Genomic DNA, 18,204 nt, shown 5'->3' on the forward strand with positions numbered 1-18,204 from the left:
ATCCTTTGTAACGAGGTGACAAGAACTGAACACAATATTCTAGATGAGGTCTTACTAATGCATTGTAAAGTTTTAACATTACTTCCCTTGATTTAAATTCAACACTTTTCACAATATAATATAATATATATATTATCCACGCATAATAGATTGCCTGTAGTTACTGCTGTTGTGTGTGTGGTCCAGTGGTTAAAGTCCAGGGCTTGTAACCAGAAGGTCACCGGTTCAAATCCTACCTCTGCCACTGACTGACTCACTGTGTGACCCTGAGCAAGTCACTTAACCTCCTTGTGCTCCATCCTGTGGATGAGATGTTAAATCAGTGTCCTATTGTAAGTGTCTCTGCATGTAGTGCACAGTTCACAGCCTACCTCGGTAAAGCGCTTTGTGATGGTGGTCCACTTTGAAAGGCACTATATAAAAATATTATTATTATTATTATTATTATTGTATCAAGTGTTTTTATCTTTCCTTTTATAAGTTCCTAAATTAAGACAGTGATGTGTTTCTTTCTGAGTTTGACTTCAGCTATTGTGAGGTTTGTCCAGACTGTACAGTGTCATGTTGTCGTCATTTGTAATGCCAATGACTGGCAGAGAGATGCCACTTGCCATTAATTGTAAGTTTTTTGAGGGCAGTGATCTTCTTTGTCCAATGTAAATCTAAATCTGTTTCCTGTTGAGTGTGGCGTTTATTCCAAATGTGGTAACTGAGTGCAGTGTTTATTCAAGGGCGCAGTAGATTTTAACGCAAAGAAATCCTTGTCAAACTATCTCAACACAGACTGTCTTCCAAATGCATTGATGTCTTTGACTTGGTAAACACTTTATCATATCTACTGCGCTTTCAGAACAGTATTTTGTACATATTCTTTGAAGACTTGATTTGAGCACTTGCCCTATGGGTGTAATGTTTTATAGATAAGGGTCACATGCTTTGGTTGCAGAGCCTGTCAGCTTCTGTTCTGTCAGCTTCTCTGTATCATGAAATATAAAACAGTGACTGCACTTTATCCCTTAACTCGACAGAAGGAAGACGAGGTGCTGGTGGAGTGTCGAGTACGCTTCCTGTCCTTCATGGGAGTCGGAAGAGATATCCACAGTTTTGCCTTCATCATGGATTCAGGAAACCAGCATTTCGAGTGCCATGTGTTCTGGTGTGAGCCCAATGCTGGGAATGTATCTGAGGCAGTACAAGCAGCTTGTATGGTAAGTTAGTTTGGTGATGCAGCACATACACCTTTTCATTGGCCGCTTTGCCCTGCCTAGAGATTGATCTAATGTATAAATATGTTTCTATCAGCTACTATAACTGTACAAGCAGTTCCTTTGAGATACACGCACTAATCCCAAGACTAGGGTAGTTTATAAGTAGGTGTCACAAAGACGGCCAGAGTGGGTGGCGTCAGACCAGAAAAGGAATACACAGACAGTGGTTGTGATGAGCCGAGTGCAATGGCTGCACTCAGCGTTTATTAACAAAATAAAAGGTTTAAACAACGGAATACAAAACAGGACACGGCACTTGACGCCAAAATAAACAGACAGACAAAACGACCAAACACTTAACAAACGGTGCACGGAGACAAACAGACACGGTGAGAACAAACACTTTACGTTTACGTTTTTACTGCTTTAACTCTCCTCTCTCTCTCTCTCACCCGTTCTCCTCTTCCGAACACCCAACCCTGAGTGCAAGAAATGTGCGTCTATATATACTATTATGCTGGGATTCAATTACTAATTAATTATTCACTTGAATCCCAGCACGTGAATTAATTCTGTGCAACCCCGTGCTCACATATTACATTTAACCAGCACGTGAAGTGATTTGTGCCCTCCTCGTGCCTACATACAAATCTACACTTTTTAAATATACGTGAAACACAGACCCGTTTATATCCCGTGTACCAATCTATACACCAACATTAACATACGCACGCATACATACATACACAGAAATGCACACAGGGGCGGGGCGCATTGCCACATATACCCCCCCTTGTGCGCAGCACACATGGCCTCAACGGCCACCTCCCCCCTTAAAAATCCAGCAGTCCAGGACAAAGTCTCGGGCTGGGAAGGGAGGCTTCAGTGGGCCCATGGCTGGCCATGCTGTCAGCACCCCTGCCGGTAGTGGCACGGCTGACAGCCTGTTGGTCCACTCCTGCAGCGAAACTGCTGCTGGGGAAAGTGGTCTCCAGACCTCCTCCCCCTTCTTTGTGGCCGACAGCTCCCCTTTCTGGGGCTCCGGCCACCGTACTCCCCGTGGTGGAAGTACGGGAAGCAGAGACAGCTCCTGCTGTTCTGCTTCTGGCGGTGGTGGAGGCAGAGGCAGCTCCTGCTCCTCTGCTCCTGGAAGTGGCAGAGGCAGCTCCTGCTCCTCTGCTCCTTCCGGTGGTGGTGGCGGAGGCAGAGGCAGAGGCAGAGGCAGAGGCAGAGGCAGCTCCTGCTCCTCTGCTCCTTGCGGTGGTGGTGGCGGAGGCAGAGGCAGCTCCTGCTCCTCTGCTCCTTGCGGTGGTGGTGGCGGAGGCAGAGGCAGCTCCTGCTCCTCTGCTCCTGGAGGTGGTGGAGGCAGAGGCAGCTCCAGCTCCTCTGCTCCTGGCGGTGGTGGAGGCAGAGGCAGCTCCAGCTCCTCTGCTCCTGGTGGAGGTGGAACCAGCAGGTATTCACCCTCTGCTGGTGGAGGTGGGAGGGGCAAGCAGTCCTCCCACTGCGGTGAAGGTGGAACCAGCAGGTATTCACCCTCTGCTGGTGGAGGTGGGAGGGGCAAGCAGTCCTCCCACTGCGGTGGAGGTGGAACCAGCAGGCATTCACCCTCTGCTGGTGGAGGTGGGACCAGCAGGTATTCACCCTCTGCTGGCAGCTTGGGTCCTAGGGCTGTGGAAGCCCCGACTTCCCTCTCTTCGGGCTGTGGACGCACCGACTCCTCCCTTTTGGGCTGTGGACGCCCCGACTCCTCCCTGTTGGGCTGTGGACGCACCGACTCCTCCCTGTTGGGCTGTGGACGCACCGACTCCTCCCTGTTGGGCTGTGGACGCACCGACTCCTCCCTTTTGGGCTGTGGACGTTCGGGCTCCCCCCACTCAGGCGTAGGACGTTCGGGCTCCTCCCACTCAGGCGTAGGACGTTCGGGCTCCTCCCACTCAGGCGTAGGACATTCGGGCTCCTCCCACTCAGGCGTAGGACGTTCGGGCTCCTCCCGCTTGGGCTGTGGACACTCAGGCTCCTCCCGCTCGGGCTGTGGACGCAAAACCAGCAGGCATTCTTCCTCTGCTGGTGGAGACGGGGACAGCAGGCATTCTTCCTCTGCTGGTGGGACTGCTACCTGGGCTGCTGTTCCACTTATAATTGCCTCCAGGTAGCTGAGGACCAAACCCACACCTTCCTCCCAGGTGCTTACGGTCTGTTCCCTTGCATAAGCCTCCCATCGTTCCCTATCCATAAACTGCAGGAACTGGACGACTACTGGTATAGACTGGGCCTCCAGCCCAGCATTTTCCAGCATCCAGTCCCGCACTTTGATGGCGTCTTCTGCCATTTTTTTTTTTTTTTTCTTTTTTTAAATCCAAACTGCGGTTCCTGCTCTGGCCTGAGTCCTGGAGGCGCTGTCGATCCCACGCAGGACACCACGTGTCACAAAGACGGCCAGAGTGGGTGGCGTCAGACCAGAAAAGGAATACACAGACAGTGGTTGTGATGAGCCGAGTGCAATGGCTGCACTCAGCGTTTATTAACAAAATAAAAGGTTTAAACAACGGAATACAAAACAGGACACGGCACTTGACGCCAAAATAAACAGACAGACAAAACGACCAAACACTTAACAAACGGTGCACGGAGACAAACAGACACGGTGAGAACAAACACTTTACGTTTACGTTTTTACTGCTTTAACTCTCCTCTCTCTCTCTCTCACCCGTTCTCCTCTTCCGAACACCCAACCCTGAGTGCAAGAAATGTGCGTCTATATATACTATTATGCTGGGATTCAATTACTAATTAATTATTCACTTGAATCCCAGCACGTGAATTAATTCTGTGCAACCCCGTGCTCACATATTACATTTAACCAGCACGTGAAGTGATTTGTGCCCTCCTCGTGCCTACATACAAATCTACACTTTTTAAATATACGTGAAACACAGACCCGTTTATATCCCGTGTACCAATCTATACACCAACATTAACATACGCACGCATACATACATACACAGAAATGCACACAGGGGCGGGGCGCATTGCCACAGTAGGTCACCATGATCTCAACATACCCATACTAATAATCATCACACTTGAGTGTTAGGAATGAGAAGATGCATTGTATTCCTTGCTAGCACACTGTATCGATTTACTTTAACATTGAGACAGAGTTCTAAAAGGAGAAATGGGCTTGTTCATTTAATGTCTTTTGTCCTTATGGCTTGGTCTCATGAAGTCTGTATTAAACATTAAAAAATCTCTGCAATAGAAGTACATGTTTTAAAAGTGATAAAAACCAGGCAAACCAATAACCTGTAAATGTCAGAGAGCTAGAAACGTTGTCTTTTGAGGCAACGTTTTAATTAAAATAACTGAGTAAATCACACGGATTATTGCTCCTAAGGGTTTCTTCTTGGCATAGTTAAGAGTATTGCATGAGACCAATTACGACACACTAGAAATAAAAATAAAGTCCTTTTGAGTTGTATTTCCTGGGTTGTAGTTTGTGCACCACAGTGTATTGTATATCATTTTGTTCCAGAATATTGATTTATTGCGCTTAATATGGTTTGCATTATTGATCTTCCAGAAATCTATTTCTCAATGTAAATATTAGATCGTGAGCATGGCTGAGATTGCATTGGGAATTGAGACATTCCAGCCAGCAGGCCCGGTCACCCCAGGGGGGGTGTTTGTGATTTTGCAGTAAAAAGCACATCTCCGTTCAGCTGGTCCGTTCGTTAACCCTACACCTGCCCCCAGATTATTTTATTTTTACCGGCCCATTTACTGCTTGTGAAGTGGCTGGAGGCAGGCAATGCTGGCTTGGGTGCCACAAAAATATATATATATAGATAGATGTATATTATAGTAGTAAGTATTGCTGGGATGTTAGCTGGGTAGGGAAATATTGAGCAGAAGCAAGTGTTATGGGTTCTTTAATGATGGGAGCAAAGATTCCGTCTTTGAGAAGAGAAATTTGATTTAGAATATAATCCAAACCGCATACTGAGAGGGATACACAAAGTATGTGAGCTGGAGTCCTTGACACAGTACTGATGTGTTCCTAAATTCAGTCAACAGAATCACACAGATTGTTGAGTTGCTTGGTCTTCGTGGGGTTCCAGCAACAGTTTAGGAAGAGTTTACTAGACTTGGGGCACTGAATCCGGTTTGAACCCTGTTGCTAGGAGATGCATTGCTTGACGGAGAAGTCAAAGTGTTCAATATGTTTTTCTTTCCCTTGCAGTTGCGGTACCAGAAGTGTTTAGTCGCCCGACCTCCTTCACAGAAAGCCCGCTCTGCCAGTCCTCCAACAGACTCAGTGACCAGACGTGTCACAACCAGCGTGAAACGAGGCGTGTTTTCCCTCATTGACACTTTGAAACAGAAGAGACCCGTTGCAGAACTGCCCCAGTAGTAATGTACAGCCCAGCCGGAAGGATTCATTGGAACTCTAAAGTACAGTAGCAGTTTGTGTGGATTCCGTAGCTACACAGAAACACACTGGCATTCACCCTCCCTTCCCTTCGTCGCCTCTGTCTCCAGTGCTCTATCTTATTAAGTGTACAACAAGCATGCTGTAACATTCTAGTCATCATGTTGTCATGTGATAGATGCATGAATACATTTTCGGTTGCTGTCAACACTAAATTGAAGTCTAACAGCTGGGCTTTGTCTCTTTATTTCTCCTCTTTTTTTTTTTTTGTTTTGTTTTGTGGTCGACAGAGTTCAACATACAGCCTTGAACCTTCAGTAATATTTCTTCCATTGGACTAGTTACCCACCTGCAATACAGATAAACTTTATCAGAGCACTTTTCTCTGTCAAGGACACTGGAATAGATATTAAATATTGCTTGGTGTTACTGTGTCATTGCTGTTCACATACAGCTCTTCTGAAGCTTTCGTATCCACCAATTTAAAACAAGTCCTATTTACAGTACTCCTTTTTTTGTAGATGTTAGGCTCTGAAGGCCTTTTATGGTTTGAGTGGTTTTGTCGGGTATGCTCCGTGGAGTGGAAGTAGTAGACTGAAGATGCTGTTTGACACGCATTTCTTAGCTGTTGTGAATTCACTGCTGCTAGATCTCCACTTTTCCTAACTTTCTTGCAGTACTTAGATGATTCTAAAATGTGTTCCTTCAAAATAAGGCAGATGTCTTGCACAAGCTCTTGGAGGGTACCAGGGATGTGTGCACATTTCTAGAAATTGAAATGTATATCAGCATTAAATATATATGGAGATAGATCAGCGTTTGCAAAGAACCCTGTAGGAGAGGAAGGGTGATGAAACATGGTAGAAATGCCAGACATGTAGAAATGGTTTGTGTATCTTATCTTTTACACCACTGGCTTCAAATATCTTTTTTTTCTTATTTGTTTTACCTCCACAGTTTAGTTCTGCTGCTTAACGTTTTTCCAAGGTGACACTGCTGCAAGAATTGGCCTCTTGTAGCAATACAAGAGGCCAATAGCATTTATAGCGTCATTCATTATTGTATTGTACTATCTGCATTAACATGTAAATATCCAGCACATATTTTAATTTCTGTAAAGCTTAGAAATTTTAGCTACTTAGCAGGTAGACCCAGCATTCAAAGAAAGTACCTTTTTTTTAATATACATAAAGAGAGTTGAAAGTTTGAAACAATGTGAATCCGTTCCGTTTGTAAAACCAGATTTGCGTACATATATCGCTTTATAAGCTATTTTTATTTTAATTTTTTGGAAAGCCTTGAAACATTTTTTGTCAGAAACTTTACTCTGTCATGGCCAAAGTGTAATGTTTAGATGGTCCGTGTTGTAGATTTAAAAAAAAAAAAAAAAATCGAAATTAAGAAAAAAAAAAAAAAGTAAGTCAGTCTCTGATTTTATTTACTGTGTTTAGCCCAATTAGTTGTAGTGAGACTACAGCAAGCATTATCTATGCATTCTTTTATTAGCAGCTCTAAAAGCAGTTGTCACTTTGCCTTGCATGTCCCGTGACAATTTAAAACAAATTCAGAAATATTTTTTATTTTATTTATTCTATTTTATATTAACGTATACCGGGTTATTATTATGTTTACTGTATGCTCGCGGTCTCTCCCGCACTGTAGCCAGCACTAATTTACTGGATGTAATTATCTGTCAAGATGACAGTGCAGATTAATAAAGGATTGTTCACATGTATCTGAAAAAGTGAGCCAGAGCTTTGCTGAGTAGCAGGCTGGAAACATAACCCCTGCACCAAACTGGCTTATTACATCAGCAAACTGGAAGCATGGGTTCTCTTCTAGTTGAGAAAACATGCTAAAGATTCCAGTATACTTATCAGACATTTGGTAGTGCAGCTGAATATTGCATTTGATTAATTAGAGCCATGTTGCTTCTCAGGATGGTAATGCTGTCCTTACTGTTCTATAATGTACAGTACAGTAAAGAAAACCCATGCTTGAAGGTGTGTGTGTTTCAGTTGACTGGGCATTCAATGCTTGTTGATACTGCAGTTGTTTTGGTTCTCATTTTAATTTCGGCGTGGGTTGGGGGGGAGAGATGCTTTCTGAGCCTTAACTTTGGAGCAGATTGATTGAGTGCTGAGACTTAAATAGCTTCCAGCAGGTTCTTTTCAGCATGACTGCTGCTTTCCTGATGGGAGCGCTAGACTGTTGCAGGCCCCAGCAAAACAAAAAGAAACAAACCATTCCCCCAATCGTGTGATGCTGTGAGTCCAGAAGAAGGTGGATATGTATAAGTCTGTAACAAACTCAGTATCTGCAGCAGCTGTGGTAAACATGCACATCACAAGATTGTACCCAAGTACAGTATGTCGTAGTCTTATGGCCTATTGTGAACACACATCATTTACTTCTGCTGTATTTATGGTTCTAGCCAGCTCTCTCTAAATAGAAGTCAAGTGTTCAAAATGCCTGTTAGTTTTATGCAGCTGATTTACAGTAAAGTTGGTTTCTTCTGCTGTTCACTAATTTTACACCATATAAATGTAATCTGTTGTGAGAATAAACTGCATATAAAAATACAGCCTTGTCTCATTGCAATGGATTTGTTCATATGCATGTTCAAAGCTTATCTGAAGCTTTTGGGTGTAGCTAAGCACTTGGCTTAATATTTTGATTATGGTTCTATGCAGTTGGATTTTTTTCAGGCACGTAATTATCGAAGAAGAAACATATAATGTGAAGAATTCAACCACATATTGTACATTTTTATTATCATTTAGAAGACTTAATCCAACAGCCATGGTTAAAAAGAGAAAGGAAATGTAGTGTTTCAAAATGCTACCGTGATATAATTACTATACTTTAAGTGGCTCAAAGTAGAAAAATGTGAACTTTTACATCACGTGAAATGTTCAGCGTGATTAGGAACTGTAGTAAATCCACCGAGGATTTTTTCTTCAGTAAAAGTCAACTATATAAATAGTGTTATATATCTGTTAGTAATAAAAATATTTTGAGAGCTGAAAATGAAACTTTTAACTTGATAAAAATCCCCTCTTGGAATTGATTTTGCTTCGGATTAAGAGCAGACTAATGTTCTTGTATTTTACACAATGCATGCAGTCCTATTAAATTCAAAACTATTTCCTATTAATGTTCTGTCAGCTTGCTGCCAAAATCCTTTAATGTTTTTGTATTTGCCAGTGCTTTTGATCTCATATCTCTATTAGATATTTCTTTTTTTTCTCTCAACAGGACAAAAATATTGCTCCCTCATGTAAAAGATTAAAGAACACCAGTGTGTTGAATTCAGCTCCAAGTGGAATACATGACTAGCACAACTGCATCTTTCCCATGTTATTGTACTCCACTGATTAGCTGCAAAAGCAGGAATTTAAGCAGATGGCCAAATGTAAGCAAAAGTGCAACCCATAAATACTGTGGTTTTCACCTATATCATTAAAATCAGAACAAAATATGTTCCATGTTTAACACAAGTTGACAACTGCCATCAATGTACCTGTCTGATCATGTGTTATTTGTACTTATAATAAATCATTTAAAAGGGCTTTATGATGTAATATCCACAATTTCCAAATGTGAAAACTAAGCTGCTGAAAAACCTCTTAGAAGCATTCACTCGGCATACAATAAACACGGGATGAAGTTAATTATCATGGGAATCTGACATTAATGGTTTGAAATGGCGAGATCCTATGATCTAGACAACAATTTTGAATTTCCATTTTTGTCCATGTCCTCAATGAGTCACTGTATATTTGAGTGCATTTTCATATTGGAATGAAATGACTGTAATCAAGGTGTATTGTTTTATATGAAGTTATTAAGACATAGTGATACAACTTTCTAATTATATACACTACATGTATATTGTTTTTAAGAGACATTTTTAATTTCACCTTATGATTATAACCCAGAAGTAAAAGTACTATACATGCAGGGTGCTAACATATGATTTATACATCAAATAACATACAAGCACAATACAATGACAGGTAACGTAGATTAATATATATATAAATAATTATGCATTATGCATGCAGGTAAAAACTACACATCCAAACAGATTTACTGCAGTAAATTATGCAGTGTTTGGCACATGGAATGGAACACTTTTCTTAACTGAAAAAATCAATAAGGAAGATTTCAGAACAGTTGACTTGATTAATGTGACTTGCAAAGATGACATTTTTGCCTATACACAGTAGAAGTAGCATTTAGTTACTGTAGCAGATTAAGTGATTTTGAACATCAGGATTAGATTTACTAATTTTAATAGAAAAAAAAAGATAACGTTCCTAATACTCACAAGGACCACTAACATGCCAAAATTGATCAGGAATTTTAGCCATTGTTTAAAACAGACGAACCAGCAGTTTTTTTTTTTTATGGCACAGTTTAATTGATACAGTAAGAAAGAAATCTTATTTAAAGCATGACCTGTGACTTCATGTTGTTGGGGAGCGGGGTTCATGGCTGGTGCTGAAGAGGCTTCTCGACTAGTAATACTGTACATTGTTTTGTCATGCAAGGCTATGTAGCTTTCACTGGCTTATCAGATTTGGATAAGGGGTTTATATCCGTAACTGGAAATGATGTGCTTGAGCTTCAAGGAGAAAATGACAAATCCCCCACCCGTCTGCACACACGGTTCTAAATCATGTTGGAAGGAGGCGTTCTACTGCATTGGTGCAGGGCAAGAGAACCCCTGCAGAATGTAAAAAAGATTCAAGTACCATCATACCCCATTCTAACTGGAAATATCCCAATGCAGCATTGTTTATGTATAAATGTAACACCATAGCGGTTAAATAAACTAAAGATGTCTGGATGACCAGTATTAATATCATAAGACCTTAAGTGTGCATCATAGTTAAAAAAAACACTAATTAAAAAAAAGTGGAGGTAATACAGTTCATATTTGAACATAGGTGTTAAAAGTCCTGGACAACACAGATGGAGCTTCTATTAATGCATACTATCTTATTTTATTGTGTTGTTATATTTATGTCTCATTGTCTACCTCCCCTCTAGATAAGGCCAGCTAGAAGCCCCCGGTTTTCCAATTAGGGACTCAATATATACAATAGGTATGGCCTTGAGACCTTGAGGTATTTGAGATTTGATCTCATGAAACACAGGCTGTGCTCCGAACTTCAGTGAACATTAATGTACTTCAATATCCACCCGGGTAACATTTTAAAGACATTATATATATATATATATATATATATATATATATATATATATATATATATATAAAATATAATGCGTGGGCACTCATAACCAAGGTCGAGGGTGCTTTGCGGGTGAAGTTTGCAGAGTGTCATTGTGTTTGCTCATGTTTGTAGAAGATGTCTGTGTTAGTGAGTTCCTTGGGAGACTGTATCTACTCTTCCAGTGAAAATATGAGAGATGAGGAGGGCTTTTGCTTTTACACACATAGGAGCTGTGAGACAGAGCAATCACTGGAGGGAGGGTCAGCTCCACTGGCTTCAGTACATACATCTCTTCAAGTCTTGGCCTTGCAGCACTGGAGCGACAATGTTCATAATGGCGCTCTGTGGTGGAACTTCTAGAAAGACTCTTTTTCACTGGACTCATCCTGGACATGGAAGGAATGGCCTTGGAGAGTCCCTTTGGTGGAATGGAAATGTTTGCCTTGCTCTCCCTGAACAAGGAGTTGCTGCTAATGTAAGGCCTTACCGCAATGTCAGTGGCCTCTTCACTCTCTTTTTTCAAGAATTCTGCAATTCTGCCCTGGGTTTCACTGCTCACAAGGGTGGTCTGCGTTGCTGGCTTTGATTTCCTTCTTTCTTTCTTCGCTGGTTTAGTTGTTTCAATACCGTCCAAGAGCCCCTTGGCTGCAGCTCGAGCCAGAATGTCTTTGACCGAGACTGTCCCAGAAGGATCCTGCTAAAAATAATACATAAATACAGAATCTGGTATGTAAACCAAACGTGTGTTTTTTGTGAACAAAAACAAAAAGCAATCGCCTAGGATTAAAAAAAAAAACCATGAATTCGCTCCGTAACCTTACGGATATTCACACATCAAACTATGAGTGAGTTCAATCAACTTACCTGGTGGATATTAACACCTCAAACCATAAGATCAGTCAGCTTACCTGGTGGATATTCATACCTCAAACCATGAGTGAGTTCAGTCAACTTACCTTGTGGATACTCACACCTCAAACCATGAGTTCAGTCAACTTACCTGGTGGATATTCACACCTCAAACCATAAGATCAGTCAGCTTACCTTGTGGATATTCACACCTCAAACCATAAGATCAGTCAGCTTACCTTGTGGATACTCACACCTCAAACCATGAGTTCAGTCAACTTACCTGGTGGATATTCACACCTCAAACCATAAGATCAGTCAGCTTACCTTGTGGATATTCACACCTCAAACCATAAGATCAGTCAGCTTACCTTGTGGATATTCACATCTCAAACCATGAGTGAGTTCAGTCAACTTACCTTGTGGATATTCACACCTCAAACCATGAGTGAGTTCAGTCAACTTACCTTGTGGATATTCACACCTCAAACATGAGTGTGATTTTGAAGATCTAGATAAAAATGTATGACATACAGACAAAACAGATCGAGGCGCACCTCCACTATAACACTGCCATGCGGCCATTCTGGAAACGATAGGTACTCCCGAATGGCATGCTTAACAATTATTGGAAGGATACACTGTACATAGTGTAAATAATCCTGGGTCAGATGGGGTAATGAAGGGGTCCATGCATTTACTATTCAATAAATAATCAAATATAACATGATCAATCTTAAATATCTCCAGCACATAGAAAAAGTAGCACTGTTCTTAATATATTTAACTGAATAGGACAACCAGACAGGTTTGCTTTCTATGGAGAAAAAAGGGCTGAAAAAAGGGCTGCGTGTGCAGGTTTCTCCTTCTCCTATCCATAAAGCACCCATGAAGAGCTTGAGAGCCAAATCAACACAGCCACCCTAAAATTCAGTTCATATTAATTAACAGCATTTCTCCATATACCCCAAGATCGCAATGTACTCAACAACTTGTGATAAAGGTGCTCAAAGTTTCACACACAACTGAACAAGTTGCTCACTAGAAATATGCAAAAATGTAAGTGTGACATGTATGAATACAGTACTTCCATCTCCACTATATCCCTAACTGAGTTAAGCAGCATATATTGACGATGTGGTTATTTGCAGCTCCACCTGGCGAGAGCATTTGGCTAGGATCACAGACATCCTTCAGTCTCTAAGGGTAGCCCTGCTGACAGCTAACTTGAGAAAATGTGCGTTTGCCAAAACAGAGACACAATACAGGGTGAAACCCGTTGTCACCAAGGTCCAGGCTTTGGTGGACGTGGCAATCCCGAAAACCAAGGCTCAGGTGAGGTCTCTATTCGGGTTAGCCGGTTATTACCAAAGATTCATCCCCGAGTATGCCACAGTGGTCAATCCCTTAGTTGACCTCACCAAAAAGAGCGCACCAAATTCAATTAAGTGGTCAGTAGAATGTCGGGGCGTTTGATACTGTTAAGCAGAGACTCTGCCAGGCCCCCGCTCTCATCACTCCAGACTTCACTAAGAGATTAATCCTCCACACCGATCGTCAGATGTCGGTTTGGGTGCAGTTTTGTCCCAAACGGTAGACGGAGTAGAACACCCCATCCTGTACCTCAGTAAAAAGATGCTCCCTCCGGTGTGCAACTACTCGGTGGTCGAAAAGGCCATTAAATGGGCTACTCACTCTTTACGATACTACCTGCTGGGACATTCATTTGATCTCGTCACTGACCACGCCCCACTCAAGTGGTTAAGCACAATGAAAGACAGCAGTGCCCGGATAACTCGGTGGTATCTGGCATTGCAGCCCTTCATGTACCACATAGTACACCATGCGGGAAAAGACCACCAAAATGCGGGGGAGTAATGGGAAAAGCAGATTTAGCCGAGTGTTCCTTCAGCTCCACTCTGAGCGGTGGGATATGTGACAGAGATCGAATGATTCTTGGTGTTAGATCTCCCTCCCGACCTGCGAGGGCGCTGTGTAAAAGGAACAGAATACCCTGGACTAAATGGCATGACAGTTTATTCCCAGAGTTAGGTGGAAGTCAGCCATCTAGAAAGGGGATAGAGCTAGAGTACACAAAACCAATAACCCGGACGGGAAACGGCGTGGCATCCGCGGATTGGAGGAGCGGATGCGGTCGTTGACCAAGGGGTCATGGGTGACGTTATAAAAAGGGGACGTAGTGATGTGATCTGTTCCTTTGTGAATGGTTACGTTAAATGACCAGAAGGAGAACCTGTGCTGTGAAACAAGTGTTTTGTTTGTTTTTGTTTGTCATTAATAAAACTATACTGTTTGTAATTATTTGGACGGCTAACACGATCCGGAGCTGTCGCCAAACGCCAGCACTAAACCCGGATCAACAACACTGCACTTTTGTTGTCACTAAAGAACTGTATTCACCACGAGCACTAGAGCACGCACTGTGGACTGGTGTTTGTGTTTGTGTATGTGTTACGTGTGGGTGAACTAAAAACGTGACTGTTATTATTTCTGGGCCAACCAGCGGATTACAATTAAACAGGATTACAAATAAGCAATACTCGCCGCTGTATTGCTTCATTACCATTGTTATTATTTGCTGTTGTTTTGCCATCAGGCCATTGGATTTAAAAACCATTAAAGCAACATTGCACCTGGATTATAATTGTCTGTCTGTTTATTGATCACCTGCACACTGCTAACCACTTGCCACAGTACTCTGTTAAATAGATGAGACTCGAACTCTGTTAAATAGATGAGACTCGTACGCTCATACAAGCAGTTAAATAGATGAGACAAGGAGTTAAATTATGCAACATATATACTGTACAAGAATTAACAAACTGTTTTTTCAATGTGTGCAGTTCTTTATATTACTTGCTCATAAACACAGTATACTCTTATCGTCTGCTTAAATTAGTTCCTCCAGTTTTCCGCTGTTCCACGACCGCGAAAAAAATCACGGACTTTGCTCAAACATTTCCTCCCTACTATCACTGTACATGTCACCAGCGCGCATACACTCTATTTGTATAGTGAGAAGTGTGGCCGGGTTTCAGTGCGAGCTTTCGTTCAGCCATGGAGAGATTCCTAAGGCCATCGGTGAGTTGCTTAAACAAATCTAAATTAGCACAAAAAAAATGCAAGTCCAGTATTTCCAATAACTCACCGTCATAGCTTCTGTTAAAACGACAGACAACCGTGACAACGACAATGGATAGACAAACAGTGGCTACTGAAGAACGAAATAAGGGAAGATGATGATGATGATGATGATTATTATTATTTTACCAAAGGATTTCATAGGTTAGTCACAAGTTCAAAGTGAAGCGTTGTTCTGTTACTCCTATGTGAAAGGTCAGAGAAAAACAATGAGGACCTTGCTTGTATTCCCGATGTTGCAGGTCCTGAAAGAGGTCACTCTAATTATATATGGAAACACACACGTTTCTTGCACATGATGTAGTAACATGAATGCTCAAAAAGGAAGGGGGCGGCGAACTATATTAGATATTATCCGAATACTTGGGATGACAACGTTTTTGTGACAATCCTCTTTTTACTTTCCTGTTTGTTTTGTGGTATGTGATATGTGATGGTAGCACTTTCACATGTGGTCTTGATCAAAGAAACAAAAAAGCTAGTTTATCAGCCAATCAGTGTCGCCTGTCACTGTTTCCAAGCGCTTGTCACAGCTTCCAAACTATTTACATGTGCTGTCTTGATGTGGACACATTTTGGTGAACAACACATGTTTCTAAAAATACCCTGTTACATTTGTTCAAAAATGCTCCAAGCCTAGTACACATTTGTAAAACAGTGCATTTGTAAAATGTACCAATGCTAATTTGAATCCCAGTTCACCACTACAATCCTATTCTGCTAGTCAAATTTTATTATTACTAATGTGATTAAATACAGTCATATGTTTTGGCCACAACTGTATTTTTCAAGAATTCTTATGTTTTACGTATATTTAAAAAAAATGGCATCCAATAGTCAGTGCTGTAAGAGTTTTTTTTGAAAAAAAAGTGAACTCTCTTTGCTTTATTGTATGTGTTTTTTTCTTTGATTTCCATAAAATATGGCAAACATGTTTGTTCTGGAGTTTTCTTTTCAGATTTTAGTTAATTTAAAAAAATGAATTTAACTAACTGGGACTTACTTTTTCTTATTTATTTATACTCATTAACACTGTTTTTCATTAAAAAGTCATTGCCGCTGAATTTTGCAGAAAACACTGTTTTCTCGATGCAGATTTTAGGAGATTTTACAGTGGATTTCCGTGGGGACTATTTATTTCTTATGTGTAGAACGTATATGAACTACAGCATCTCTTCATTTGATTAGAAAAAGGAAAACCTATTGTATCTCTAATTACAATTCAAGAGATATGGACAGCTTTGGCAAAACCTTGTTATTATCATTAGCAGCAGGAGCAGATTTTGAAATTTGAATGATGAATAATGTGTGTAATATATATATATATATATATATATATATATATATATATATATATATATATATATATATATATATATATATATCTATACACTACATAATGAACTGGCCTGGTTCTGATGTGCATCATGCTTAACAAATAGTTTAAGGTTACCCCCTGACAATAACACTGGAAGAATGTGGAAGGGAAACTTGAATAATTTCAGTTTCAGTCTTCCCATAATGTCATTTAGTTTGAAGAGGCAGATGTGGTTCTAAATTGCATGACAAACAAATCGAATGACATTCAAGACTGTTGAAACGGCATCACAGGTAGGAGAAATCCATTATAAAGCACTGCATGCAAGATCAGGATAAGATTGCTTTAACCATCATTCGTCTCCAGAAATAATGATTGTTTTTTTGTCATTGGTGATGTTTAGAATATGAATGATTGTGATTCTTTGCGCATAAATCGGAACCAGTGATACTGTACTCTTCAAATAAAAATAAAACACAATGAGGCTAATTTTGATAAAGGCTACAAAAAATGAAATGCAACGTGCAAACTCAAGATCACTTGCGTGGCGTCCTACCATATCTCCCATGTTGTGAACAACAGTAAACACTGGTCAATCCATGAAAAGTGGGAGGCAAAAAAAAAATGGAAATCAAGAGAAACTGACTTCCCCTTTAATGTGGAATACTTCGAACTTCACATGCATTTTCAGTGATTTTTTGATAATAAAATTAAATCACTGAATGTTAAGCATTTCAATTTTGCAATGTTTTTTTTTTAAATGTCTGCAGCTGTGCACATTAAACCTTACACTGAGCTTTATTTGTGCAGTACAACCTGCAGATGTGAGGCATGGACGTACCCAAAGATGTATTGCAGACATGCCTGTGAACATGCAGCGGATTATTTTGCCAGTTTTTTTGTGTTGTGTGTTTTGTTAATGTAGTTATATTTTTGGAATGTCCGTGCACATTAAACCTGGCACCAGCTGGATATGTGGCAGTTTCTATAATGGTACAACTGAGCCCCTTTCAAACGGCAGCTGCAGGTTTTCTCCTAAGCCTGTGCAAATATTGTTTTCTTTCTTAAGCCACATTGTTAATTAGTAAAAAAAGAAAATGCCAAACTAGTTCATTCATTTCTTATTAACCTAGTTTTTAAATTTCTTATTGATGTTTTTGTTTGTATTTATTTAAACAATGTCCGTCTCTCGTAACTTAAGGCCAATACATTCTTTGCAAAGCATAAAAAATTTAGTCTGGAGATTCTGTGTCGAGTACAGGGTGACAGGATATCAGACATCATAAAGAAATTCTACAAATCCTAGCGCACTGCAATCTAATGCCAGCTACAAGATGGATAAAAGGATTTAAAACTGCAAACATAATCTAAACAGAGAAAAAAAAACGAGAGTATTCTTTATTTTTACTTTAATAAAGTACTTTTGTATTCAATTAACTAACCTAGCGTGTGTGCCATAATTTTAATGCTACAAGTAAAAAGACTGTAGAACCTCTCAAATCAAGATATATAATATCCGTTTGTGTCTGCGTTTAATGATTTTATGATGTGTTTATGCTTGTACACAACATTCACAGTGGAAATATCTGCAAACAGATGAAATCTGTAAATCTGAGGGGTAAAAGCGGATGCTGTGCTGTAAATCTGAGGGGTAAAAGCGGATGCTGTGCTGTAAATCTGAGGGGTAAAAGCGGATGCTGTGCTGTAAATCTGAGGGGTAAAAGCGGATGCTGTGCTGTAAATCTGAGGGGTAAAAGCGGATGCTGTGCTGTAAATCTGAGGGGTAAAAGCGGATGCTGTACTGTAAATCTGAGGGGTAAAAGCGGATGCTGTGCTGTAAATCCGTGAAACACAAGTGTGTTGTATCAGAAATATAATTTCCATTATTTTACACATTCGCGCTACATTCAACTGCAAAGAGGATTACTTTTTTCGTCATACAACTGACAAACAGTTTTTAATCAAAATAAATAATACATTGTTGTAACTTGT

At 40.6% G+C, this 18,204-nt stretch overlaps 2 protein-coding genes across 11 annotated transcripts in view; one reads left to right on the top strand and one right to left on the bottom strand.

The window, feature by feature from the left end:
- LOC117409505 (amyloid beta precursor protein binding family B member 2-like) overlaps positions 1 to 8,224 on the top strand; it is a 126,086-nt gene extending 117,862 nt beyond the window's left edge. For 6 of the 8 annotated variants that reach the window (XM_034015667.3, XM_034015672.3, XM_059006461.1 and 3 more), the window contains 2 exons: positions 1,029 to 1,208; positions 5,452 to 8,224. In XM_034015667.3, the coding sequence (XP_033871558.1) occupies positions 1,029 to 1,208; positions 5,452 to 5,622 (351 nt within the window). In that variant the 3' untranslated portion in view covers positions 5,623 to 8,224. The remainder of the gene's footprint in view (positions 1 to 1,028; positions 1,209 to 5,451) is intronic. The other 2 variants (XM_059006459.1, XM_034911058.2) reach the window with 1 other exon arrangement.
- Positions 8,225 to 9,534: 1,310 nt separating this feature from the next.
- The window catches only part of LOC117408905 (putative methyltransferase NSUN7), a 46,648-nt gene continuing 37,978 nt past the window's right edge, over positions 9,535 to 18,204 (bottom strand). For 2 of the 3 annotated variants that reach the window (XM_059006462.1, XM_034014328.3), the window contains exon 12: positions 9,535 to 11,580. In XM_059006462.1, coding sequence (XP_058862445.1) covers positions 10,945 to 11,580 — 636 coding nt within the window. In that variant the 3' untranslated portion in view covers positions 9,535 to 10,944. The remainder of the gene's footprint in view (positions 11,581 to 18,204) is intronic. The other variant, XM_034014331.3, reaches the window with a different exon arrangement.

This window comes from Acipenser ruthenus, chromosome 2 (assembly GCF_902713425.1).
Source record: "Acipenser ruthenus chromosome 2, fAciRut3.2 maternal haplotype, whole genome shotgun sequence".
Lineage (NCBI taxonomy): Eukaryota > Metazoa > Chordata > Actinopteri > Acipenseriformes > Acipenseridae > Acipenser > Acipenser ruthenus.